At 47.3% G+C, this 25,542-nt stretch overlaps 2 protein-coding genes across 2 annotated transcripts in view; one reads left to right on the forward strand and one right to left on the reverse strand.

The window, feature by feature from the left end:
- Nucleotides 1-3,904, forward strand: part of scap (SREBF chaperone) — a 38,033-nt gene extending 34,129 nt beyond the window's left edge. The window contains exons 16-23 of the mRNA XM_070835039.1: nucleotides 242-357; nucleotides 733-1,279; nucleotides 1,644-1,729; nucleotides 1,839-1,921; nucleotides 2,244-2,410; nucleotides 2,684-2,764; nucleotides 2,930-3,136; nucleotides 3,642-3,904. Of these exons, the coding sequence (XP_070691140.1) occupies nucleotides 242-357; nucleotides 733-1,279; nucleotides 1,644-1,729; nucleotides 1,839-1,921; nucleotides 2,244-2,410; nucleotides 2,684-2,764; nucleotides 2,930-3,136; nucleotides 3,642-3,887 (1,533 nt within the window). The 3' untranslated portion in view covers nucleotides 3,888-3,904. The remainder of the gene's footprint in view (nucleotides 1-241; nucleotides 358-732; nucleotides 1,280-1,643; nucleotides 1,730-1,838; nucleotides 1,922-2,243; nucleotides 2,411-2,683; nucleotides 2,765-2,929; nucleotides 3,137-3,641) is intronic.
- Nucleotides 3,905-7,561: 3,657 nt separating this feature from the next.
- ptpn23a (protein tyrosine phosphatase, non-receptor type 23, a) lies at nucleotides 7,562-24,862 on the reverse strand. The gene is made up of 24 exons (XM_070834941.1): nucleotides 24,612-24,862; nucleotides 21,700-21,774; nucleotides 20,516-20,643; nucleotides 19,781-19,857; nucleotides 19,109-19,158; nucleotides 18,859-18,990; nucleotides 18,645-18,725; nucleotides 18,386-18,517; nucleotides 18,199-18,246; nucleotides 17,631-17,687; nucleotides 17,457-17,515; nucleotides 17,262-17,341; nucleotides 16,207-16,321; nucleotides 16,033-16,098; nucleotides 15,664-15,809; nucleotides 14,899-15,216; nucleotides 14,530-14,684; nucleotides 13,972-14,303; nucleotides 10,996-13,537; nucleotides 10,492-10,676; nucleotides 10,275-10,379; nucleotides 9,828-9,966; nucleotides 9,221-9,334; nucleotides 7,562-8,886 (listed from the first exon to the last, which is right to left on the reverse strand). The coding sequence occupies exons 1-24, from the start codon at nucleotides 24,693-24,695 to the stop codon at nucleotides 8,293-8,295; spliced, it is 5,814 nt and encodes a 1,937-aa protein (XP_070691042.1). The 5' UTR covers nucleotides 24,696-24,862; the 3' UTR covers nucleotides 7,562-8,292.
- Between the last annotated feature and the right edge of the window lie 680 nt (nucleotides 24,863-25,542).

The raw sequence follows: 25,542 nt of genomic DNA on the forward strand, positions 1-25,542 counted from the left end.
AACGTGTCAGTTAGTAGTTTTGACCTTACTTATCGCTTTGAGTCTTTGAGTCAAACCAACATTTTAGTAATGAAACGAGCTCGTGTTAATGACTTCATTTGCCAAGTTTCACCAGAGGTGTCAGATTACATTCTCAGTTTGGAACAACAACTGAACTGTCACCTGCTACCCAATCATACAAACTGTGGAAATGACAGGCCATTTGTTCGTGTGGCTCACGCTCTGTCTTTCTGTCTTGTAGGACATCGAGTGCTTGGCCAGTGACGGCATGCTGTTGGCTAGTTGTTGCCTGGCAGGACAGATTCGAGTTTGGGACGCTCAGACTGGTGACTGCTTGACAGTCATCCCAAACCACGGGTGAGGATGTCACCGTGCTGATGATTTAAACCTCCGCTGGATTATTATTATTATTATTAATGAAGCTGATTTGATGATGACGCTCATTCCTTGTGGTATCACAACACCACACTTCTGCTTTTGTTGTTTTAAGGAATTGAAGTTTTCCATCCTAAATATGTAAAAATGACACAGTTACACTCAATGAAAGCCCAACCAACACTGGACATTTAAGGCCGACAACTATTGGAGTTTGAACAGATCTGATTGATCTGCAGTATTGTAACTGATTGGTGGAATGACTGAACATCCACCAACACCATCTGACTGAGTTGTCTCTGGCTGTAACTCTCAGTATTTTCAGCTTGCAGTTCACTCACTCTGTTTCCTCCTCAGACTCCGACGGAGCAGCAGCAGTGGCTGCTGGGAGCAGCGAGATGGCTGGGACAGCGTGAGTGGAGCTGCAGAGTTGGAGTGTGTAGGCGCTGAAGCTCGTGGCCCCCCAGTCAGTGGCGATGGCCTGTCGGAGGAAGAGGGCTACCCACTGAGACGGCGCACTGCTCCCGCCCGGCCGACTCTGTTCACCGACCAGCCCGACCTCACCCCACTTATCGACACCAACTTTGCCTCCCAGCCTCCCTCCCACCTCTTCACCCCACCCAGGGGAGGCTTCGACTTCGGAGGCCTGGTGGAGCGCGCCTACATGGAGCATGAGCCCCCGTCACCCTCCACCTACCCCTCACCTTCCTCAGCCTCCTCCTCGCCACCATCGGGAGCTCAGCCCCAGAGAAGACCCAGCATAGGGGACGCAGCCGCCCCCCCAACCCAAGAAAGAGCCTTCACAGGAGGGACACAGGCGACACCAGACTGGGAGAGCTCTGTGTGGGCCATGGAGCTGAGAGGAAACCTGATAGCTGCTGGGAGGAGCAGCGGTAAACTGGAGGTAAAATAATAAGTGGAGCTGAACCTGTAAAGAACGGAAAAATACAGTTTTTTTTAGGTTCCAGTGATGATTGATTGTTTTTGTTAATGTCACAGTGTTTTTAAGGAATGTAAATTTGTGGCATGGGATCATCATCAGCTAGATTTTTCTAACATTCACATGCTTAATGTTATTTGAGAAGACAGTTGCTGTTAGTCACTTCTAAATGAAAAGCATGAGGAGGTGTTTAGAGCCTGTGGCTTTGAGAGAGATACTGAATTCCTCCCTCTTCTGCCGTTTGTTCAAAACATCAACTAAAAGAAATACAATTCAACATACAAACATGTAAAATTAATATATAGTTTAAACTCCCATTTGCTTCCAGTTGTGGGATGCAGTGGAGGGGTCGTTGCGCTGCAGTAATGAAGATGGAGTCTCTGGGATCACAGCTCTGGCCTTCCTCAACAACAGGTGATTCTCACTTAACACCAAAAACTGTGGCATCTCCCTTTCACACAGGTACAGTAAGACAAGCACGTTTATTGTTTATGACTCCATGTTTGTCCCTTTTTCTCCTCAGAATCGTAGCGGCTCGGCTGAACGGGTCTCTAGATTTCTTCACGGTCGAGATAAACAAACCTCTGTGTCTGCTGCAGTACAGAGGTGAGCCTCAGCACCTCCACTCTGACGTGCTGCATTAAGGCTGCAGCGTGACATTTTACTGCCAACAAAGCTTGTTGGAAACAAAGTTTCATTCTTAATGCATTTCTATATATTCTCAAAGCTTGTGCTACTGTCTGAAATGTTAAACTGAGGTAGCTACATTTAAAGGTGGGGACCTATAATGCTTTAAACATTAGAGAAATAAACTAGAGCTGCTACAGTTCATCAATAAATGGATCAACAGTAATTTACTCTAAAGGATGAAACAGACAGTTTTCTCCATATGTTCTAAGGAACCCTCATGTCTGTCATCATCCTCCAGGTGCTCCTGGGCGAGGCAGCATGCCCCCCTCTCCCTGTTACAGCAGCGAGGATGTGATCAGCTGCCAGCTCACGCGCTCGGTGCAGTGTGCTCACCAGAAGCCCATCACGGTGCTGCGAGCGGCCGCCGGGAGGGTCGTCACCGGCAGCCAGGACCACACTGTCCGGGTAACTCAGCGATTACACACATCCCAGGCTTCTGTCTGCTGTTTATAAAGAAACACCCCCCCAAGTCTGACTTTGCTGTCAAACTAAAATGACACAGTAGCCTCGTTCAGATGTTTCAGATTTCTTGTTGTATGTAGAACACCTAACAAACTGATGTCTCACAAACTGTTACACTAACGTGCCGATTTAACACATTAAACATCACTAGACACAGTGTTGTCAGTGTAACTGTGTAACAGTCAATAATTTCTTCTCCTGGTGTTTATTTGTCAGATTTATCGTCTAGAGGACTCGTGCTGCCTCTTCACCCTGCAGGGTCACTCTGGAGGGATCACAGCCATCTACATAGACCAGGTCAGTAGTACGGTTTAATACCACAATAAAGATACATAATAAAAGTAATGGCCAAATTAGCTTAGGATTGTAGGTGTGTCATGAACGCCTGTGGGCTGTATGTGCAGTTCAGTGTGTGTTTGGAAATGGAATCTAGTGTGTGTGACTGCACCTTAATCTCCTCAGACGATGGTTCTGGCGAGCGGCGGGCAGGACGGCGCCATCTGCCTGTGGGACGTCCTGACAGGGAGCCGCGTCAGCCACGTTTACGGTCACCGTGGTGACGTCACCTCGCTGGTCTGCACCACCTCTTGTGTCATCAGCTCAGGACTGGATGACCTCATCTGTATCTGGGACCGCAGCACAGGGATCAAGCTCTACTCCATACAGCAGGTACAGTCTTGATGCTCTTGGATCTCTAAGTGGGAGAATGCTGCCGAGGCCAGCCTGCTGCTTCCATTTTCTTTTTCTTTAAAACTTTTTTACTTGCGATGCCTTCATGCAAACCAAACAGAGGGTTTTCCCTTCATTGCTGTTTCATTTGAATATCAGATTAGATAAGGTTAGATTATAAGAGAGAACTAGATAGCAGAAAGAAGGAAAAAAGAACAATAATTAATAGAGGGTGACAGAGGGTCATAAATTTAGTATGAATATTTAGTATTTTTCATTTTAAAGAAAGCGTAGTAATTTCCGAGAACAGCCGGTCACTGTAGTTTTTACCTAACTTGACCTAAACACTTTATTGGGGACTATTTTCTGCCGGGGATTCGATTTAAAAATCGAATCCATACATGAACTGATAATGAAAAGAATCTTATGTTTGCCACCCATTATTCTGGTAAAAGCAAACATCAAGCCACAGCTGATTTGACGCTAACCGCTCTCTCCCCACCAGGAGGCGGGTTGCGGGGCCAGTCTGGGAGTGATCTCAGAGTCTCTCCTGGTGACGGGGGGCCAGGGCTGCGTCTCCTTCTGGGACCTGAACTTTGGCGACCTGCTGCAGACGGTCTACCTGGGCCAGACCAGTGACGGCCAGGGTGTCCGGCAGCTGCTGGTGCTCGACAACGCCGCCATCGTCTGCGACTTCGGCAGCGAGCTCAGCTTGGTGTACGTGCCCTCGGTGCTCGAGAAACTAGACTGAGGAGAGATGGACGCACTGACGGACGCAGAGGTGGATGTGGGTGGGAGCACTCGATGGGGAAAAAAAAAAAAAACAAAACGCTCTGAACATCCTCTTCATCAGTTTTGCTCTTATTTGTTGCTTCTGACACTCAAAGGAGATGTGATCATGAGATCAGGTTCCATGAGCATACACGGCTCTGTCTTTGAAGTGCAAGCCTGGATGTGATGAGCAAAACAAAGCTGGGGACTGATTGTGCAACCTGCTGCATTTTATCGGAGGAGGGGCGACAGACCCTCGATGGTGAAGTGTTGACATTTACGAGGGTCGTGATGGTCAAGAAAAGCTGGACGTTCCTCACCTGAAGAGGATCCACCAGTCACCAGTTTGTGCTTTTTGTGTGTGTGTGTTCGTTTTGTGGCTCTGCCCTCTATGCTGCTGATACGGGAGGGGCTTCACCGTGACCCCCTCCTGCCCAGAGAGGAAGATAAAACTGTCTCCTTATTTTTTAATATTCCTGCTGCCTCTTTCGCTCGACGGCGAAGTGCAGCCACAGCAACCTCAACAGGTCTACGGCCCGTTGGGACGAGCTGCGCAGTGATACAGAAATGTGTGAGTGTGTGTGTTTGAGTGTGTGTGTGTGTGACTGAATGAATGAATGAATGCATCTAGGCCCTTTTTTATGGCAAAACACTGCTGAGAACAAAAAGGATTGTGTGTGTGTGTGTGTGTGAGGGAGAACAGCTGATTACTGTATAAAATAAACCTCCAGAGGGGGCTGTTTTTATATGTATAAATCTATTATTTATTAGCAATACATTTTTGAATAACAGTTTGTTAATGAATGGCTAATCCCCGCTCTTAAACAAGAATCTAATAATGTGGAAATGATGACGTAAATATAAGATGGCGATCATCTGTTTGGGTGTGGGTTCTGAAACCATTATTTGTGATATTGAACTGGAAACACTGAAGTGTTTGTTGTTATGGAGTTGGGGGCTATAGGAGAAAATCCAGGGGTTACTGATGCTGTATGAGGGCTCCTGCGGCCCCCCCGCCCCGGTGTGCTACACCTTCATCAGGCTACCTCCATTTTCCAAACTGCTTGAATTTTGGATGAGAATACTGACGTCATGTTTACATTGGCTGCCGTACTTTTTTAAATTGTGCCCTTCAGAGATTTTTTTTTTTTTTTTAAATCGCTTTTTACTGTAACTGGTTCGACGTAAACCGTTTCCAATCCAGGATTTTGATTTTGCCACAAACGATGACATAACCTACCATACGGCATCCAGCATCAGACCTCACAGCACATCCTGTTGCCACGATACTCATCCAAACATGAGCGGAGCTCGTCTCTCAACCTGTCGGCCTCTTTCTGCAGCCAGTCACTGACCATGTGAAGAGAGGCAACGCGTAAAGACACACTTGGCTGTTTTATGCCCCTTTAAGCTAATACTAAGTTACAATAAATGCACAGGCGCTCTCGTTAAAACAGTGTGAAGCTCTGTTAGAATTTGTGCTCTGTTTCTGTGCTCCTATCATCATTTTTAATGATGCCAATAAGCAACAAGTATTAGTCAGTCAGTTTGCCACGGTGTTCTCCTCTGTGTTCAGACAGCAGCAGCAGTGTGCTGCTTACTGTGACTGTTCAGAGACGTGGACAGTTTATATACCAGCTCGTGGAAATGTTTGACACTGTAATGCTGCACAGAAACAGAGTGCTGATTCTACTGTTTTTCTACTAAAAACGGTTAGAAAGGAAACTGGTTGAATTCCAGTTGGCTCTGCCCACTGAGGTTTAACAACCAATGAGACGATTTCTCTAATTTGTCCCCCCCCCGAGGACGAGGAGAGGATTAAGCATCTGTCTGCTTCTTCCTAAAGTGTTGGATATTAACATTACCATCATAATCAGGTGTATCATTTATTACTTCACCTTTAATTACAATTAATTCCCACTTGTCAGTAACACAGATCTGTCATTTTATGTCACTGATAAGTAAGTAAGTAATAAAAGCGTTTTCACTTTTGGGGATTTAAGCCCCCCACTAGTGAGTGCCTGAACGTATCCCTTTACTCTGGATCATTTCTGATCCAGGTTTTAGACTTGTCCCTCACTGACATCAATCAACGTACAGAATGTATTTTCTCCAAATTATCCTCCTTCTGCTGTAGCTGCGTCTACTGAATGTCGTCCCGGAAAGTGTGACAAACAAATCAGTTTAAAAAAAACAAAAGCAACTAAAGTCCTCTCCGGTATCACGTCGTAACACTAATTCAGTGCACTACTAACCCTCTCTGATGCACACACACACACGTTAGGCACTTTTGCGAACATGAGCTCACATAGAGGACATGTGGACAGAGTTCACACCTGCAGGACTAGTGAACACGCTGCAGACATGTCAGGTCGCAGGTCACAGCTCTGGTTTCACTGGGATGCAGCGAACAGGTCGCTCCCTTTCTGCACCAAACGAGCAGCTGAAAGTGAACTGCTGTCCCGCAGCTCATGTCGGAAATGTAAGAAGTGACCAGCAGACTTGTGACCTACTGGCAATGTAACCTGTTAACCTATTAGCTTTGTTTTCTGTCTAAAGCTTTAGAAATGAGAACATGTGTAGCTAGTTTTTACTTTGTTTTGTTGTTTTTTTTACTTGTTTTCTAGCAATGTGAGTTAGATTTAAAGCAAATGTTTGACATTTTGGAAAATGTGCTTCATGTTATTTGCTTTCTAACAGGGTTAAATGAGAAGATCGATGCCACTCTCAAAGCTGTCTGTTTAATCTAAGGTTACAACCAGCAGCAGGTTAGGTTACCTCAGTGTGACGACTGGCTCTGTCCCGTGGAAACAAACCCCCTACCAACGAGCTCACTAATCTACAAACAGACAATTCTGAGTGTTTCAGATTTGGTCACAGAGCCCGACACTCTGCTAAGCTAAGCTGTAACCTTATATTAAACTGACAGACATGGTGTCCATCTTTTCATCAACTCTGACAGAAAACAGATCAAAGTATTACCCAAAGTGTCCAACTATTCCGTTAAGGAGGGAGGGAGGGAGGGTTGGTGTAGTAATTCCAATTGAAAATCAGCTTCTTTTGAATGTTTTGGTTTGACAGAACTCGGCCTTGTAACAAGTCGTACCCACCTGTCAGTCACTGCACAGGGCTCGGCCAGCTCCTCTTAGTAGACCTCACAGCTGTTCAGCTTCAGGCCGACGGGGGTCGCCCTGCCGCTCCCATTCATCCAGCCGTCAGTTTATCATATCGTGCAGCCGTGACATCATTTTACCCTTTGAGGTGTGTAAGGGAACATTTTGCCGAGGCTGCGTCCTCAGCAGAGCTCCTCTTCATCCTCAGCAGAGCTCCTCTTCATCCTTCACGTCTGATCAGACAAGAAGAAATCACATTCTGTGTCACCTCCCCGCTCACGGTTCAGACAGCTGGGAGGAAAGTCGCAGCAGGGTCAGAAGAAACTGATCTGGAACAAGTCTATAACCCCCCAGGTATCCTCCTGCCCCCTCACCCCCCCACCCCCCCAGCCGCCTCCCTTCTTTGGCTGGCTACGATCTACGCAGGCTGTCGTAGTTGAGGTAACTTATTTACTATTTTGTAACAAAACAAGCTCAAGACTTTTTACTAATTTTCAAATAAAGAGGCTTTGATACCACAACAGCTGTCTGTCTACTGGATTTATTTCCCATCTTTACAAGGAGGATGAATGAATAGTGACATTTTTCCAGAGGTACTTTTGGAATAGTCTAATTTTATTTAAGATATTTACAGTGTTACAGATGAAGAAAGAAATCAACTTGTTAAGACATACTGATTTGTATGCTGCTGTGTGTTACTGTGATGACTGATTGACTGGGGGTGGAGTGGGGTGGGGGGGGTTGTGTTGTTAAAATAGCGCCACCCAGCTCCTCTGGCCTGTCTGCAACCAATCACAGAGCAGCGCAGAAGGGAGCGGCCAAACACGCCCTTGACCACCAACTGAGGAGAGGGCTATTAGAGAGGAGTGCATGCTAGGATGTTTTGGGGTGGGGGGGACCAGATCTCGTGCTAGTGCAGAACATCCATCCATCACAGACATATAAAAGAAAAGCAGCAAAGAGCGACAGAAGGAATAGAGGATAGAGACGAGTGCATAGTGATCTGGTCCCAGAAGCCCCCAGTGATAGAAGGAGAAGCAGGTGTGTTTGTGTTTAGGCGTCTCATCCCTAAAGCCGTGGAAATACACTCAACTTCAAAACTGAACCCCTGCCACCTGCCACCAGGCACGTCTTGGTATTCAAACCGCTAAAATACCTCACACTCCCAGGACTCTGTGTGTGTGTGTTGTTTAAAGCAGGATTAGAAAGAGCTACAGGCCTCCGGGCGCCTGGTGGTAAAGTCAGAGAAAGGCAGCCATCTTTGGACACGTCTCAGCGCTTGTTGAGGCTCCAGAGGGGGTCCAGGCTACTGAGTGGGTCGTCACCTTCCTCGCTTCGAGTCCCGTGGATACCCTGACCCTCCGCCGGCTGCAAGAAGCTCTGCTTGGTCACCCGCTGCTTCCCCTTCCCCCCTCCCTCCATGGAGAAGGCCTCGGGCGTCAGCGCGGCCAGCAGCTCCAGGGACGAAGGAGCCGGAGCAGAGGAAGCGGGCGGCGGGCTGGCGCTGGGCGCCACTTCTGGGGCCAGCTGGTGGTCGGCTGCTGGCGGCGTGCAGGGGGAGGCGGCGTCCAGGCCGTTGGGTGGTGGGGGAGAGTTGGTAGGGGAGGTGAGAGGCGGGCTGAAAGAGGAGGGGGGCTGGGGATCTGTGGGGGGATAAGGGTCCTGGATCGGCTGGGTGTCACCCAGCGAGTCCAGGTCAGGGAAGATGGTGCCGACCTGCTCCTCCAGGCCAAAGGGTGCCTCCATGGCTGGGTCTGTGGCGCTGGGCGGCCGGATGCTGAGCTTGGCGATGGTGGCTTGGATGGAGCTGATGGGCATGTCACCACCGAGGACAAGATCCTGCTGGGACTCCTGTCTGGAGTAAGGCTGCGGGGAGGAGAGAAGAATTAGATCAAAAATAGACACACAGAGAGAATAAAGACTCTAACTCTAACTGCTGCTGCTCTGACTGCTGTACTAATAAAAGGAGTACCTCGTCCGACCAGAGCTCGTAGAATTCCTTTGGAACAATCAGGTGTGCGAAATGTAAGCAAATGCAGCATTAAAAACAGATTGGAGCTACCGGGAATGACATTCAAAGGCTACACAAGAAGAACAGCAAATTCTACTCTCCTCGTTTCTGAGGAGCAAACAGTGACACTAAAGAGTCAGATCACCCATCTGGTGCACCTGGAGGTTTTGGACGTGGAGAATGTCAAACCTTTGTGGCTGCAGGGTTGGTGCTCTTGCTGCAGGTGGCCGTGGTGATGCCGTGTCGCTGGAGGACCTGCTCAGCGTGCTTCAGCACGGCCTCATAGCAGAACTTCAGGTGGAGCTGCAGACGGACGCACACACACACACACACACACACACACACACGAAGATTAAATTTATTTAATTTTTATCCCTGCAGAATTTATTCTGTGCACCTGGAGGTTTACTGCACTGCTCTGTATAATCACATGGTTCAGTTCATGGTTCCGCTTCATTTGCAAAGCAAATTCTATGTGTATCCTGCCATTTTTACACCACTTTTAAAGCTGGATTGATCTGTGACAATGCACAAGAGACTAATAACCTTGTCAGCGTGCAGGGAATGCTAAACTGGAACATTTTAAAACAGCGATGAGTGAGCACCTCATTGATTCTCTGATTATTGTGCACAGTCTACTGATGTCATGTTTAATTCAATCTGGGTGATGCAGACCTCAAAATCTAGACAATTTGCCTTCGCTGGCTCCTGAACAACCCCGCCCGCAGCAGTTTTCAACCTGTGACGGAAGTCGGATATGAAGCCGAACACAACTTGAGCTTTCTGTGCGTCTGACCTTCTCCTGCAGCATGTTCTTCCTCTGTTGTCTCATCTTCTTCACCAGCAGTGGAAGGTCTGGGATCCCGTTTCCTGCCTCCAGCTCCTGCAGTGCAGCGTACAGCAGACAGAAGGCGCCGGTGCGTCCCACCCCCGAGCTGAGACACAGTGTACAAGCTAGTGAGCACCACTTTTCCAACACACCTCTGAGGATTAAAGTGTACTAAGATGTACTAAAACATCCACTGATGTAATTAAACTACAAAGCCATTTGGTTTGGTTTTCAGGTGCTTTTAAGAACTTTTGCTTTTGTGAATTAGGATCAACGACAGGACAGAAACTTAAATAGAAATCCCTAAATTCACCACAGACGGACTCACCTGCCAAACCAGCTTTCATAAGAGCTGACCGGCTCATGTTGAATACATACTGTGAGCAAATTCAACACACCACGACACACACTCACCTGCAATGCACCACTACAGGTGTGTGTAAGGGCCTCTGGTGGAGGTAGTGTCCATGCACCTCCTGGATGAATCGCAGCAGGTTGCTCTTGCTGTCAGGAAGACCCCTGATGAGAGATATGAAGAAGTGATTACATACAAGTTACAATGATACACCCCAACAACCAACTCTACACATGTTTGTACAGAAACTAGTTAACGTAGAAAGAAGCCCCTCACAGCTCTGGCCAGGAGGTGAACTGGAGATGGACGACGGTGCGCTTCAGGCTTTGGTCGCGGTACTGCAGGCTGATCATGCGCTCCACGTGTGTGGGTGTGGTCTTCTGCGTGGTTAGGCCCAGTGTGATCGGCCCCTGAGAGAGCTGCTGGCCACGCTCCGTTGGGAAGTAGCGCACAACCTTTCCCTGGATGGGAATGAAAAGACGACGTTAAAAACACAGACGGTGTGGACTGAATAGGTGGATGTAATGTCCTCATTCAAGTCATCACAAAACACAAGGTTTCATTAACTCTATTATTTCCAGAACACCTCCTAACTGACGTGCTACAAAATTGTTTTAAGAAAGAACAAAATCTGTTAATCTCACCTTAAAAAATGAATTCAAAATGTAAAAGTTTAAAAGTTAAATGCTATAAATCCATTAGAATCTCCTGCAGCTGCACACCATGTTAATTTACTCACTGCCATATTAACCACAGCACAAACTAAACTAAACCCAGTACCTTTTCCAGCTCCTGCTCTGAAACCAGCATGACAACCAGTGACACCTTCTGCTCATACACCATCAGCCAGAAGTCTGCCGCTGTGCCAGTGAGCGGAGCTTGTGTGGCAATCAGGCGTGGGCAGTATGGCGACAAGTCTTCCACATAGCTGGCGTTGATGTAGTCATCTTTGCCTGACTGCAGCACCACGCGGTTGAGGTCGTAGGGCATGACATCCTGGTGACGGTTCTTCATGGTGTAGCAGCGGGCGATGGCGATGGAGAGCTGGCGCGCGTCCTTCTCCTGCTGATCCTGTAGCTCTTTCCAGCGGGCATCCAGCACTGACAGGCCACCCTCGCTCTCTGAGGGGTGCTCCAGAGCATCCACTTGGGCTCTGTAACGTTCCAGTGCACTGTGAAGGCGAGCAACGCGCTCTGGAGCTTGGTATGGGTCTCCCTGGATCAGGAGAACCCCCTGGCAGCTCTTCTTTCGACGCTCCCCGTCCTGCGGGTCAGCTTTGGTGGGCTGGAGGACATTAGTGGGGCCCTTGGTGCCACCGGACTGGCTCTCAGGGCTCGAAGACAGGAGATCATCTGTGCTTGAGTTCTGGCGCTGAAACAGTGTTGTGGAGGGAGAGACAGCAGAGGGAGAGGTAAGAGTGGGTGGAGCTGTGCCTCCAGGGGCGGGGGCTGTTGTGGGTCTCTGCTGGGGGTTCAGAGCCAAAGAGGTCGGACCCGGAGAGGGAGATTGAGAGGGTGAAGGCGACGGCGAAGGAGGGACCGTGTTAGGTGGTTGAGCCGTTGAAGGGCCTCCGGGAGAGGGCTGGATCATATGCTGAGTTGGGGGGGCGTGTGGACCATGTGGGCCCATGGCAGTGGGTTGCTGTGGGGCACTTGGAGGCACATTAGCTCCTGGACCTGAGGGGTACATAGTAGAGGGCTGTGGGTGGCTCATGGGAAGAGGAGCCTGAGGCTGTTGAGGTGCTGCAGGCTGTGGTGCCAGGGGCTGCTGGGGCATCATTGGGGCCCCTCCAGGGTAGCACACTCCCCCAGAGAGGGGGGGTTGAGTTTGGGGTTGGCTAGGCATCTGCATGGGCTGCTGGGGCATGTTTGGTAAAGGGGGCTGTCCTGGGAGGGAGTGATGTTGTTGGGGTATTGCACTCGGGGGCATTTGTGGCATAGGGCCCCTTTGCAGGTGGACCTGAGGACCAGGGACCATATGAGGCTGTGAGGCAGGAGGCATCTGTGGGTGCAGGCTAGGGTGAATGGGCTGGCTAGAGGGTGGCATGTAGTTCTGTGAAACTGGAGGCATTGGCTGACTTGTGGGGGGCATCTGTGCTCTGGGACCACCTGGTATCTGCATCTGTGGGTGGGGGAGAATCTGTGGGGCATTGGGGGCCATTGAGATTGGTTGCTGTTGTGGCAACATGTGTTGATGAGGGAGTCCAGGGGGCATCGGTTGGTTGGGATGTGGCAGGTAGGGTTGAGATGCAGGGGGTGCTGACTGAGAAGTCGGGGGTATTTGTGGATGTACAGCTTGAGGAGGCATCTGGCCCTGAGGTGGCCTTGGCATGGAGCCAGGCATCACCTGGGGGTGCTGCTGGGGTACATAGGCCTGTGGAGTCTGGTAGCCTTGGGGTATCTGAGGCCGGGGCTGATAGCCATTTTGTTGATGTGGCTGCAGCTGACCTGGGAATGCCTGCTGGTATGGGGGGGGGACACCAGGCTGAGGGGGCATATATCCATGTGGGTACACTTGTGGAGGGTGCGGGCCAGGGATAGCCCTCGGCCCAGGCTGGTATCCCTGAGGCAGTGGTTGTCCGATGGGCTGGGGGTAGGGCTGCGGCTGCTTGTGCTGCTGTGGTTGGGGCGGAGGAGTCTGGGCTGGGCCGTGAATCTGCATTCCTGGTTGGGGCATAAACTGGGGGTAGGCCCCCATATGTGGGGGTACAGTGTAGCCAGTTGAGGCTGCAGGTGGGACAGGCTGGTGTGGTGTAGGAGCGTAGCTGGGGATAGGGGCCTGGATGCTATCCACAGTGGTGGTGGAGGGCCGCACTGGGGCAGGGGCTATAGGGCCAGGTCTGGGGGCTTGAGGAAGGGGTGGCCGATAACCTGACACAGCTGCCTGGGTTGGCAGCTGTGGAGGCATCTGAGGGAGGGGTCCGCGTGGCAGGGGTCCCTGTGCTGCTAGAGCCCCAGAAGTAGGAAACTGAGCTATCCGCGCCAAGAGCTCTGGAGGAGGCAGGTTGGCAGGGAAGCGAGGAAGACCAGCAGCTGGAGCACCGGGCCAAGGCAGAGAGCCGCCTCCGCCCAGGTTAGCACCGGGGGGGATGAAGGCTTCAGGGCCGGGCAGAAGAGCTGCAGTAGTAGAGAGAGAAGGAATGTCAGGAGGGAGGCTGCGGAGCTCCTCAGGTAGGTCACCCCCCAAGGCCAAGATGGCTGCACTGAGCTGGGCCAACTCTGGGTCCTCCAGGCTAGAGCAGGCCGAGTCGATATCCGAAGCTTTTGGCTTCAAGGAGGGCTTAGCTGCTGTAGGCCGTGCTGGGGGCTTCTTCTGGGTCTCTCTGGGAAGGAGACAGACAACAGGGGAAGGCAGTGCCACGTGAAAATCAGGAATTTAAATAGAAGTTTCATCGTCAGCAGAGGGAAGTGAGAGATATAAAAGTGGTCTCTTCTGCCATAAAGAAACACTTCACACTGCTTAGTGTGTCTGCAGGTCGAAGATGTCAAATGGAAATATGCCTAAATGTATTGTGGCGTTTTGGCTTTGCGACAAAGGTGATATCAGAGCCACAGCTTATAAGGAAACCACGGTCACGCTTATGGTAAAAGGTGGTGGAGGACAGCAACAGGCTGGAAAAACATAAAGGGTCTAACTGTGTCAGAGCTTAGTTATCACAGTAATCCACAGTAACTCAATACAATACAGCTCTCTTCTATTTCAGATTTCAAAGTCTCACTTCTTGTATTAACTTTACTGTGTCAATGTTTGCCTTACTTTTCCAGGACGGGCTTCCTCTCCTCTGCCCTTGTCTGGCACAGGGTCTTCGCTCTCTCCAGCAGACGTGATGCTTTGGCCTCCAAGTCCTCGTAGAACTCTTTACCCTCCTGCGACTTCTTCATCAGGTCCTCGTAGGCTTCGTACGAGCCCACCAGTCCCTGGACGGTGCTGTTCCACTGCTGCTCGGTCTGGCTCAGGCCCTTACGAACTGAGGCGTACTGGACATTGGCCTCAGTCAGGGCCTTCAGGATGTTCTCCTGAGCTGCCAGGTTCTGGTCGATATACACCTTCACCTGCTCGTACTTCTTCAGCTGCTCCTCAAATATACGCTGAAAGGACACGGCTTACTTAGACGCCTCACATATGCTATAAAAAACTACTGACAATGATCTGGCTGCTCCTAACACACGAGTTTAATGAGATTCTGTCCTACGCAGGTTACTGGCTGGTGCAACTTAAGCATGTGGACTTGTCCTTAAACCATTTAAGTTTTCATTTCCAAGTTAAAACCTGCATGTTTTTGTGTGGACTTCAGAACCGGGGGCAGCCACGTACCTTCATGTCTGCCCTGTCTGTGGTGACGAGGGTGGAGGTGATGTCATCCTGCTGGATCAGGTCTCGGAGCTGTTTCTCCAAAGAGCCTCTCTGTTCCCTCATTTCCTGCACCTTCCCAAGGATCCGCTTCATACACTGCAGCCCTGCTACTTCCTCTGCATACATGCATACCACACAGGGGGTTACATTCCCAATTCAAAAAATCATAAGATTGAATTCATTTCTTGTTTTCAAAGGCATCTCATCGATGTGAACAAAGCTTTCCTTTATAGTTGAATATCTAGAATCTCCTTTCTGTTTACCTTCATTCAACTAGTTGAGGCTAATCTACACACATGTTCACAAACTGTCCATCAAACACACCCTCACCTTCGCTGAGCTGGGGCCGGGGCAGGGCCTCTTTCAGGCTTTCCAGTGGCCCCCCCAGCAGACGCAGGTTGCTGATGTGCAGGTTCATGGCTCGATGGAGCTCCGTGTTGGTAAAACTGGCCTTCTCGTGGGCCTCCATGTACTTCTCCAGGTCCCTGTGGATCTCAGCCAGAGCCTGGGCCTGCGCTGCTGGGTGCACTTCGCCTGCGCCGGGGCCGCCGACCTCCTGGAGGGCTCGCTCACCGGCCCCATCTGCCTCCAGCACGTCTCTGATCTCCTTCAGAGAAGACTCCACGTCAGTGAAGACGCCCGAGAGCCCTACAGAAGCAAGGAGTGTGACAGGCATTACTTACACTGGAGCACGCTGCATGGTGCCGCACAGAACAACCACTGAAGCAAAAAGACAATACAATAAGTTCTACCACAGTTTGGGCAAGAAATAGTGTTTGAATGTTACATGCATGCTGTGCAAACAAGTACACAGCACGAGTGTACGGCTGCCAGAGAAGCTTTGTGTTCATAAACTGTTGGTTTTAGTGTTGTGGCATGAAATCTGCTTTCAAATCTGAAGGTTTTTCCTCATGTGGCTCATTTGTAAACTAGTTTCAGCTAATTTTGTTGAGTCAATATCAAGATGTAAGTTTATTATCAGGGCAAACCAATGACAAGGAAAAACTTATGTTTGGGGTATTGTTTGTTGTTCAAAAGCTGTTTACTCTTTGTGTGTGTGTGTGTGTGTGTGTGTGTGTGTGTTTTGCCACTGACCCTGCATGGACTGGATTAGGCTCTTGACGGTGTCGGGCCGGACGCTGAGAGCAGCACACTTCTCCATGAGGACCGGTGGGATGTGGCTGTACATGTCCAGGTTGTCCACCGACTCCGGCTCCAAGCCCAGAGAGTCCATGAACTGCCTGCAGGAGGAGACGAGAACAGCCGGCTCATACCAGCACAGGGTCTGGAAAATAAATATCTATTTCTTTCTATTATTTCAGAGTACGGAGAGGGAGCTGGAATGGCCATACAGGTAACAAAAACCTTAGAAGTGATGGATTCTTGTAGCAAGAAGAAGTTTACGGACATTTTGATATAAGGAATCAAGTGAGGCTTCTTGTGCGCACACACTCATGAACTCACTCTAGCGTTTCATTCTTGCTGTCAATCTTGGCCATGACGTCCCTCAGCAGCTTGGCCTTCTCCTCACTGGAGAAACAGAATCATAACCACAACGACGATTAATTAATGAACTTCCTGCATTAAAGGCTGACTGAACAGGCTAATAAGAAGTCAGCGCCCTCTGAAGGTGCCTACCTGTATAGTGAAGAGGCTTCATGGGCAGCCATTGGCACCAGCTTGGCAAACAGGTCTGGTCCGGTAACACTGGGATCTGTGGGGTTGACTGGGAGAGCTTTCACCAGTGGGGCACCTAGAAGAGCACAGAGCGGCTGATATTACAACAGTAACGCATAAACCCGATTCTAAACAGGAGAGAGCAGCAGAAGATGAGAGATCAAAACCAACAGCAAAAGATGGTGTGAAAAAAAGTATCTGTAGTTTGTCCTCATAACAGCCTGCAGGCAACGTTAGTCACTTTGTGCCTCACAGAGTAGCTTTTTTAATGTGGATCCAAACTAACCCATGAAAACACGGTAGACAACACAGTGACAAACTAACTGATCAGCAGTAGACCTGCAACTCGAGGTAAAATGACTGTCGTCTTTGGAGTCTAGTGGCCAAGTGATGCTGTTTGTGGTTAAACAAAAAGGATCTTACAGGTCTGTAGGGATCCTTTCTGTATTGTTGTCAGACACTTAAAGCACTTTTAGTGGACTTACTTTGATGAGGTGCAGTTGCCATCAAGGATTACTTTGCAGCCATTGCCACTGAACAATTCCATAACTTATCGTTTAGACACCAAAATATATTAAATCAGGGCCCAGGTTTTAAAACACCAGAATGACCCTTTATGGGTCTTTTTTAAATAAAATTGTTTGCTTGTTCATGTGAATAACTGTGAATCCACAATCAACACAACCACATTTTATCCTCTAACTGGCAGCTTTGTGCACTAAGTCTCAGCAGGTGTGTTCTGATAAAACTGTATCAGAATCACTTTGGGCACATAGTGCATGTAAAAGTCCAAGAGTTAAACAAGGCAGAGTTACATACTTACAGCCTACTGGATGTCATCATGAACACTGGCACACCCAGTTAACCACAGTGTAAGACACACAGCTATTCATGTCACTCTGCATGGACACATTCAACAATACATCTATATGCAAATGCAGCTTTGCATGCACACAGTGATAAAGGCACCGAGCGAACGGAGGGGGGGGAATAAACACCAGGAAGCTTCCTGTTACCTTTGACCGAGGCCAGTGTCTCCAGAGAGGGAACAGACTCGTGGTAGATGAAGTCATTGTCCTTTTTGGCTGAATTAAACCTGTGGGTCAAAGTTCAACATTTGAACAGAAATGTCTACAGGGTTTGTTTGACAGTAACACACCAGTGAAACTACATGAAAATATCAAAGTAGTGAAAAAAGACTCATTGCTCACTTTCCCCCGATAACATCCATGGTGAATCTCAAGGCCTCCTGCACGCTGTCAGGCTGGCCCTGGGTGAACACAGAAAACACAAAAGGAGGTTTTGTTTTGTAAAACAAATGGAACACACACGCACGGCTTACAGTGACGCTAAAAGTAACATTCCAGAAGTAAATGCCATCCTACCTTGGCCAGCTTGATGGCTTCATTGAGTTTGTCCAAGGAGCTCTGCAGGTACGCCAGCTGTTGGAAACAGAACAGTCAAGTGAGCAACAGTAGGAAAGGAAGTGCAGTGAAAATGTGGAGGAACGCAGATTTAGGAAAAACAGTGTCCTGTGACTGCTGGTGACACTGGCTCACACAAGCATTGGTCATTACTATGGTCATTATTATTACTGGATGTGCTGAGCTAAACATTCTATCAGTCATCGTGAAATAAAATTGTACTAAAATTTGATACTTAAAAACTGAATGTCTGTTAAAAAAATACTATTAATGATGACGTCTAGGAAGGTTCTGCGTCAGTGAAACAGAGCTTAGTAATCTTCAAACTGATTTTTTATGACATTTGCTCGTAAAGTTGGTTACGAATTTAACTATCGTCATACAGAAAACCACCATAAAAATCCAATGGCCAGTTTTCTTTTATTATTTTTCAATTTCAAACCTGTGGGAATTAGAAATGAATGCAAACAATGTCTTAATCCACTTACAATGGATGGAAAAAAACATCCTATGTGAAATTTGGCCCTACCCGCTCTCCGTACTTCTGCTGCTCCTCGGCCTGTTTTCCCATATGAAGCTGTTGAGAGAAAAAAAAACAAAAAACAGACAAAGTAGGATCTGAGTAATCACATGACAACACACGGACACGTTCACACACAAACACACACTGAATCATCACGCAAACAGCCGCCCTCACACCCTCTCATCAGACTCACATGTGCAATAGCAGCAAAGTGGTAGATCTTCATCTGGACCAGTTTCTTCCAGTCTTTCTGGATCTTTCCCAGCATAGACGCCGTCTCGGAGTTCTCCAGAGCCCTGCAGGCCTCTTTGTAATAATCCACCACCTGCAGCACAGCCACAGTCATCAACCTCTAACATTTTCAGTATTGATTGATACGATACAATGAAATGAATTAGAATCAATAATATAAATAATAACAAATCATTCATATTTAATGTTAAGGAGTCAACCTGAGCGCTGATGCGAGCGACCAGGAAGCTCTTCCTGTTGTCCAACATGGACTTCTCCAGGAGACACTCCTGAGCCTGGCCCTGGGAGGCACACACAGCGAGAGGACACATTTCACCATGTGAGTGAGTGTGTGTGTGTGTGTGTGTGTGTGTGTGTGTGTGTGTGTGTGTGTGTGTGTGTGTGTGTGTGTGTGTGTGTGTGTGTGTAACCTACCAGCATGAGGTTGATGTTGAGGTTAAGGATCTGGTGGCTCATGTCCACACTGAAGTTGTGGCTGAAATGGTCTCTCAGGTAGGAGAAAGCCCCCGCCGAGCACTGGAAGTGCGTACACGACACCTTCATCCCCTGGATGGAGAGCAGAGAGTCAGTGGGACTGTGTGTGCATATGTGTGCATGTTTGGTGTGTGTGTGTGTGTGTGTGTGTGTGTGTGTGTGTGTGTGTGTGTGTGTGTGTGTGTCTCACCTCCTCAGACACCCTGTTATCCATAGCTCCCAACATGGAGTGCAGGGCCCCTGCAGAGAATCCAGAGAGAGGATCAGTGACGTTAGATTAGTCTTTGACAGCAACTGTCTGGATAACTGATCAGTGTTTAAGGTAAAAAAAAAAAGAAATATATTTGCATGTTATTATTATAAACTTATTACAAACATTGCAATAAATACAATATTTTTCAGACTGTAAAAAAGCCAGTTGAAGGCACCAAACTTTGGTTCCAGAGGATTTTAATGGCACCTTTCACTATATTGAAGTGGCTTTAATGAACAAACGATTCAAAAATAATGAACAGAATACATCGCTAGGTTGTTAACCATAATACCCACATAATAACTGCATTTAGTATTTTTACAACATTCGGTGACAAATCTGAATTGTCATTTGTTTCTTTTTACTAGTAGAAAAACTAGCAGTTGTGAGTGTGAGTGTTTGTCTGTCTCTGTGTGTGTCAGTCCTGTGACTGACGGGTGACCGGTCCAGAATGTACCCCGCCTCTTTCCCAAAGTCAACTGGGATTGACTCCCACCCCCCCACGACCCTGACAGATAAGCGACTTTTTATATATCATCTGAAAAGGTAAGTTAGTTCAAATTAGTACTTCTCCACTCTTTGTTTTGTTCTGTACGTGACTCCACTCACCCAGATTGTAGAGGATGCAGGCTTGTTCATAGCTGATGTCATCATGAGTGACGGTTTTTCCAGAGAAAATTTCAGTCCTGCACACAAAGAGAAGAGAAACAATTAAGACCATTCATCTCTATTTTCATGCATTTCCAATCAAAATCTAGTTTAGTTTTTCACAAGCCACAACTTCATTTCTCTGGTAACAATCATTACCATCCCATAAGGATCCTATGCAATGGAAATGCTGTTCACTACTCCAGTAAATAGGATGAACCTTAAATGTGACAGGAGATATTTCTAGTCCGCTCAGCTGTTAGAACAAACGTTATGCTAGCAAGATGCAGAGGCAATAACAAATACGGTTGACACACAGTAAATTGGATCCTGGATCCTTATCATACAAACCAGTCTGCTACAGCAAAAACTGCTCTGACATCGTCTTGACAGACAGTGATGATTACATGTTTCTCTGGTTTTAACTGTTGTGTAAAATGTTCCTGTTATTTTGTCCACCCCTGTACATGAAGATTCAGGCCAGTGAGCTGACATTTTTATCCAGAGAACCAGGGTAAGACTAAAATTAGCTGCAGACCTCGAGCCTTCCAGCCAACAGCAGTTGGGATAGCAGGAGGATTGGAGTGTGTGAATACTTGGCACCACCTCTATTTATTTGTGTGTGTGTGTGTGTGTGTGTGTGTGTGTGTGTGTGTGTGTGTGTGTGTGTGTGTGTGTGTGTGTGTGTGTTACTACCATGAGATGGGTACAGCAGCCTCCTGGCCCGTTCCCATGGGTACTCTGCTCTGGAGGTAATGCAGCTGGCCGAAGTACTTCCTCAGCGTGCTGCATCCCTCGAAATCCCTCGTCACGTTTACTGCACTCTGTGAACCACACACAGACACTCAGTGTGACTCTTTTGTGTTTATTCAGCAGTTTTTAAAACCACTGCGGGTTCAGAATCACTGCTCCTGCAAACACACCGCGACTTAACCCCGCTGTGCATCATGCACCACCTCCTTTAGACCCACTGGTTCAGCACTCCACTTTTAAAATGGACCCTTTTCTTGATGCCATTTGGACTCGAGTCCTGACTGAGATCAGATGAGGGACGGATGAGCAACATGACACATTAACACCAGTTCTGAGGAAAGCGGAGATCTCTTCCTGCTTAGACTGAGCACTTCCCTTCACTCATCCACCATTAATGCATCACACTCCTCGTCACTGTTGAGCTCATGGCCCCTTTTATACACCATATTGAGGCTTCTGCATCATTTAGTTTACCTAAACATCAGCTCCTGCCGAGATGAGACGCAGCAGGAGAAAACAGGTTCCCACAATGCCTTTGTCTTTTTTCATCTTCATCTCCAGTGATGCCTGCTGTGGCATTACGAAGCCCTCAACCACAGTATGTCTGATGCATCTTCCTCAGGTGTCTTATGTGTTTGTGTATGTTTCAGGGCAACAATCTCATACAACACTGGGTTTTTAAATCTTTTCCATTTACGGCACATCATTCTGTCATGTGACGCATGCGAAATGATGCAGCTGTTGTACCTGAGCGTTTGGTTAATTACCAGGCAAAAAAACAGTAATACTGCAACACAGTTCTGTATCTACTTTGTAGTGCATAGTCTGGTTGCTCGTGAATATTCACCACTAGAAAACAGGTCCCCGTTACCTGAGCTGCAGTTTGTATGAACTGTCATATTAGTACTTTCCTCAGCCTTACCTCAACATAGCTAGATCTACTTCTGACTAACTACCAGCCACAAAAGCCTTGGAGGCAGAGGCCTGTTTTCTCCTTTATTGTATTAAAGCTGTGCAGGAGCAGACAGGAGCCGGTCCACATGAGTCCATATGATGGCAGGCAGGTCAGATGCACAACAAAGTAACGCTGCTGTGTCTGAGGTTGTCTCACACAGTACAGTACCGACCTGCCGCAGCGTCTCCAGTTTCTTCAGCTGTTCATTGTAGTTGTCCGGATTCTCTCCATAATTCTTCAAGATGAACTGGAGGACAGACAAAGAACAAGCAGGCATGTAGTGCCACATTTCAGAAAGGCAGATGTTATTTACAACCTGGTGTCAGTGGAACACCTGGGTGTAAACAGCCATGTTACACCCAGGTAAATGTTTTGTGTTTAATGTACCCTGCTTATCATTCTTATTATTACCATTCTTATTCTTATTATCATTATTATTCAACTCATGATGTTTTTCTTAACCTAACCAAGTAACTGATAATAATCAAAGAAAACTGACAAATATAAGTTAACAAATAAATAAATGTAAATTCACAAGACAGGATTTGAACCCCATTCAGTCACCACACCAACATTAATCTAATTAGGAATGTATTGTTCTTTGTACTGTATAACCAGACTATTTGCACCCAGGTGCAAATAGACACTCCTTTTTAAAAATCAGGTTCCCTTTGTGCTTACTGGGGGAAAAAAAGACTGTAGAGGTTTTAAAAAAAACCCTCCAGACTGGAATAAAACATTTGAAGGCTTTGGCTTTAACGGCAGCATCACATTTTAACAATATCTGACAAGCAGGACGACTGTTAACAAAAGTTTTTTTAACAACAATTCAAAATGTCTCTAAACTCTCAAAAACTCAATTAGCCCTGAGCAAGAGTATTAACTCTCCCATCATGCTTTGCCAGGACCGTCCCCATAAGCCACTGTGATAAGCAGCCAGCTACTTAATGGCGGGTCAGAGGGTGAACAGCACCGCAGACACACTCAGTCTGTTTCTGGTGCTTCTGAGTCACGGGCCTCCGGACAGCACGGCGACACAGCAGCATGACGGGTGTCCTGACTTCCACAAGCCACATATGTGCCATTCTGCATGGAAGCAAAGACCCGCCAGTCCTGCCCGTCAGCACTGTCTAATGAAAACCTTTCTCAAAATGATTGAGTATCTCAAAATAATGACAAACTGACGTACTTGACATTTGCACCACACAGGCCTTATCATTACTTTGAGATGCTAAGTCCTCATTTCAGTTTCTCATTATATAGCATTGCCTTTTTTTTCTATCATACTGAAACAGTCAGAGCAAAGCATCTTATTTAGATAAAGTCCTGAAAAATAATCTGAGCAATATTATGAACACAACACCGACCTCTCACAGATTATAGATTACAAAATCACATCCAGAGTTTACAATAGAAAACCCTCCCACTGACCACTAACTGTTATATTAAAGGCACATTGATGGTTAATAATCAGGTAAGACATTTTCATTTGAAATGATTTACAAAACATTTTTGAGCACAACTTTTTCCCACATATGATGTCTAAGCCTGTCGAGGCAGGAGGTCAGTTGCATATCTGACAGGAGTATTGGTGAGAGGAGCTCCAGCAACACCAGAGAGCAAAGGTCTGTTATTGTGTCTGTGGCAGGAAGGTGGTGGAACACGGCTCACCAGTTACAGATGAGACAGACGAGTAAAACGCATGAAGCACTTCAATGATCTGCATTTCCTGTCTTGTAAATCTGAGATGTGCGAGTAGGAGGTGCTTTTCGCTGTTTTCAGTAAACTCAGTCCCAACAGAAATCAGTGTCCTTCAAAGAGTGGAATTAAGCTATTTGTGCTTAAAAATCCATTTTCATTTTTAACATCATCGTCTTACACATGTCCAGAGCATAGATCAGACTGGTGTCATCAGAAACAAAAGCAAAGCTTTCACACTATGACTATCATATACTGTACATCATGTGCAATAGTTGTCAAAGGTTTACTGTTTACCTTCAATTCCACTTTGGTATTTATCTGCTCCTTGTTTACATTTTGTTCTTATTTTATTTAATTTGAAGGGCACTATTTCTCTGCTTTTTCCCTTAAGACACTTTACATTCTACTTTTGTATTGTACTGTACTCTGGCAAAGTAATTTCCTTCGGGATCAATAAAGTTGATCTTATCTTATCTTAGAATTTGTAAGGAGAAGCATCCCGTCAGAGCCTGGACTCCACTCTGGTCTTCTGTGTTCACCGGATGATCTTTCTTTGGATGTACCAGTTACAATATTACAAGTTTTGATATTCAGATTTCACATGTTATATTGTTATGTCGTTTGTTTTGTGTGACACGACGTGGAACTTGTCAAACACCAGCGTTTACTGACTCAGGTCAGAAATGTATCGCAACAGGTGGAACTGAGTGACTGGTGTCTACTGAGTGACTGGTGTCTACTGAGTGACTGCTGTCTACTGAGTGACTGGTGTCTACTGAGTGACTGGTGTCTACTGAGTGACTGGTGAATCAGATCTATGTGTTGCTGCGGACAGGCTGGTCGTTGGGTAGAGCAGTCCTCTGTCCTTCGGCAGGGATCCTCCATGGGTGAGGAGCCCGCAGCAGTCAGGTGCATGTGACAGTGAGCTTACTGTCTGTTATTTCCTGACTGGGCCGGAGGAGAAAGGCTCCTGTGGGACGTCTCTCTCTCTCTCTCTCTCTCTCTCTCTCTCTCTCTCTCTCTCTCTCTCTCTCTCTCTCTCTCTCTCTCTCTCGCGTTTAACTGTTTGGCTGATTCCTGAGCAGTTAGCCACTTACTTGAGGGCTAATTATGAACTTCAACTTGAGCTGCTAGCTTATTATTAGCTAGCATGAGGCTAACGTTAGCAAACAATAGGCGGTGGTCTGGGGGCTTTGCCAGAAACACATCTTTGCTAGCTAGCCGGGAGAAGTCTCGTGTCAGCTAGCTGGGCTGAGCCGAGCTAGCTTTTAGTGAGAATCGAGGTTAACGTTGGCCTGTTGATCGGGTTATCCAGTCGTCCATAATCCTTGTTGGGTTGATTTTCGACCTCAGCCCTGTTGCTCCATTCCCCACCCAGCTCACCTGCCTGACGGACGGGCTGAACGGGAACTCCCCAGCCTCCTTCAGATCCAGCCAGATCATCGGCATCCGGGGGACCGCCTCCATCGCGGCCGACTCTACGCGGGGCAGTCAGCCGGGACGATGTCCAAACCACGTCGGTACTTTTGTGGACGTAAACGGATTTCTAAAAGACAGCTTTCCTCCAAACAACTGTGTCATGTATCCATTTACACTTCAACCGGAAGCTGGGAATGCACGTGACGCAAACTGCCGCGTGGGTTTGTGGGGAATGTAGTCAGCGATGCAACTTGATTTATGTCCTTTTGTGTGAGGGCCTTGAGGGTCACAGTACTTGACTACATGGACCACTGTAGTTATACATGCTGAACTTACATTAACTTACATTTTTATTTTCCAAATGAATCTCACCTACAGTATCACAGACACAAACAACCTTTTCTTTTTTTAAAACATTTTATTATATTCTATATAGTCAAAAAAAGATACACAATAACCGAAACACACATGAGCAACATAATAAATAATTAAATTAAAACAAAGGGAAAAAAAGTAAATAATGAAAAAGTGAAAAAAACATGCATGTGTCTAGAAACACTCATATATTGTGCTTGTGTACTTTATACATATACTCCCTGGACTCCATAGAGGAGGTGGGTGAGAGGAGGACGTTATCATCATAGACAGCCCCTCTCACCCCCTGCATGAGACTGTGGGGGCCCTCAGCAGCTCTTTCAGCAGCAGGCTGAGGCCCCCACCCTGCAGGAAGGAACGCTACCGCAGGTCATTCCTCCCACCAGCCATCAGACTCTTTAACAGCAGCATCACTGGCTGATGTTAACACACAGAGAAACAGTCCACAGTCACTACATGGGAGCTGACTGGCACTGTTTTTCACTCCTCATTTCACACACCTCTCCATACTGTACATTTA

This window comes from Pempheris klunzingeri, chromosome 8 (genome assembly GCF_042242105.1).
Source record: "Pempheris klunzingeri isolate RE-2024b chromosome 8, fPemKlu1.hap1, whole genome shotgun sequence".
In the NCBI taxonomy this organism is placed as follows: Eukaryota; Metazoa; Chordata; class Actinopteri; order Acropomatiformes; family Pempheridae; genus Pempheris; species Pempheris klunzingeri.

Bases quoted from the DNA above. Each gene is read 5' to 3' on its own strand.
- ptpn23a (XM_070834941.1), bottom strand. From the start codon at position 24,695: ATGGAGGCGGTCCCCCGGATGCCGATGATCTGGCTGGATCTGAAGGAG. The intron at 18,991-19,108 runs GTGAGACACACA...CTCTCCATCCAG, and splicing joins ATAACAGGGTGTCTGAGGAG to GGGATGAAGGTGTCGTGTAC. The intron at 13,538-13,971 runs GTAAGGCAAACA...TCTCCTTCCCAG, and splicing joins AGGAAGCCCGTCCTGGAAAA to AGAGACCCAGAAGAAGCCCC.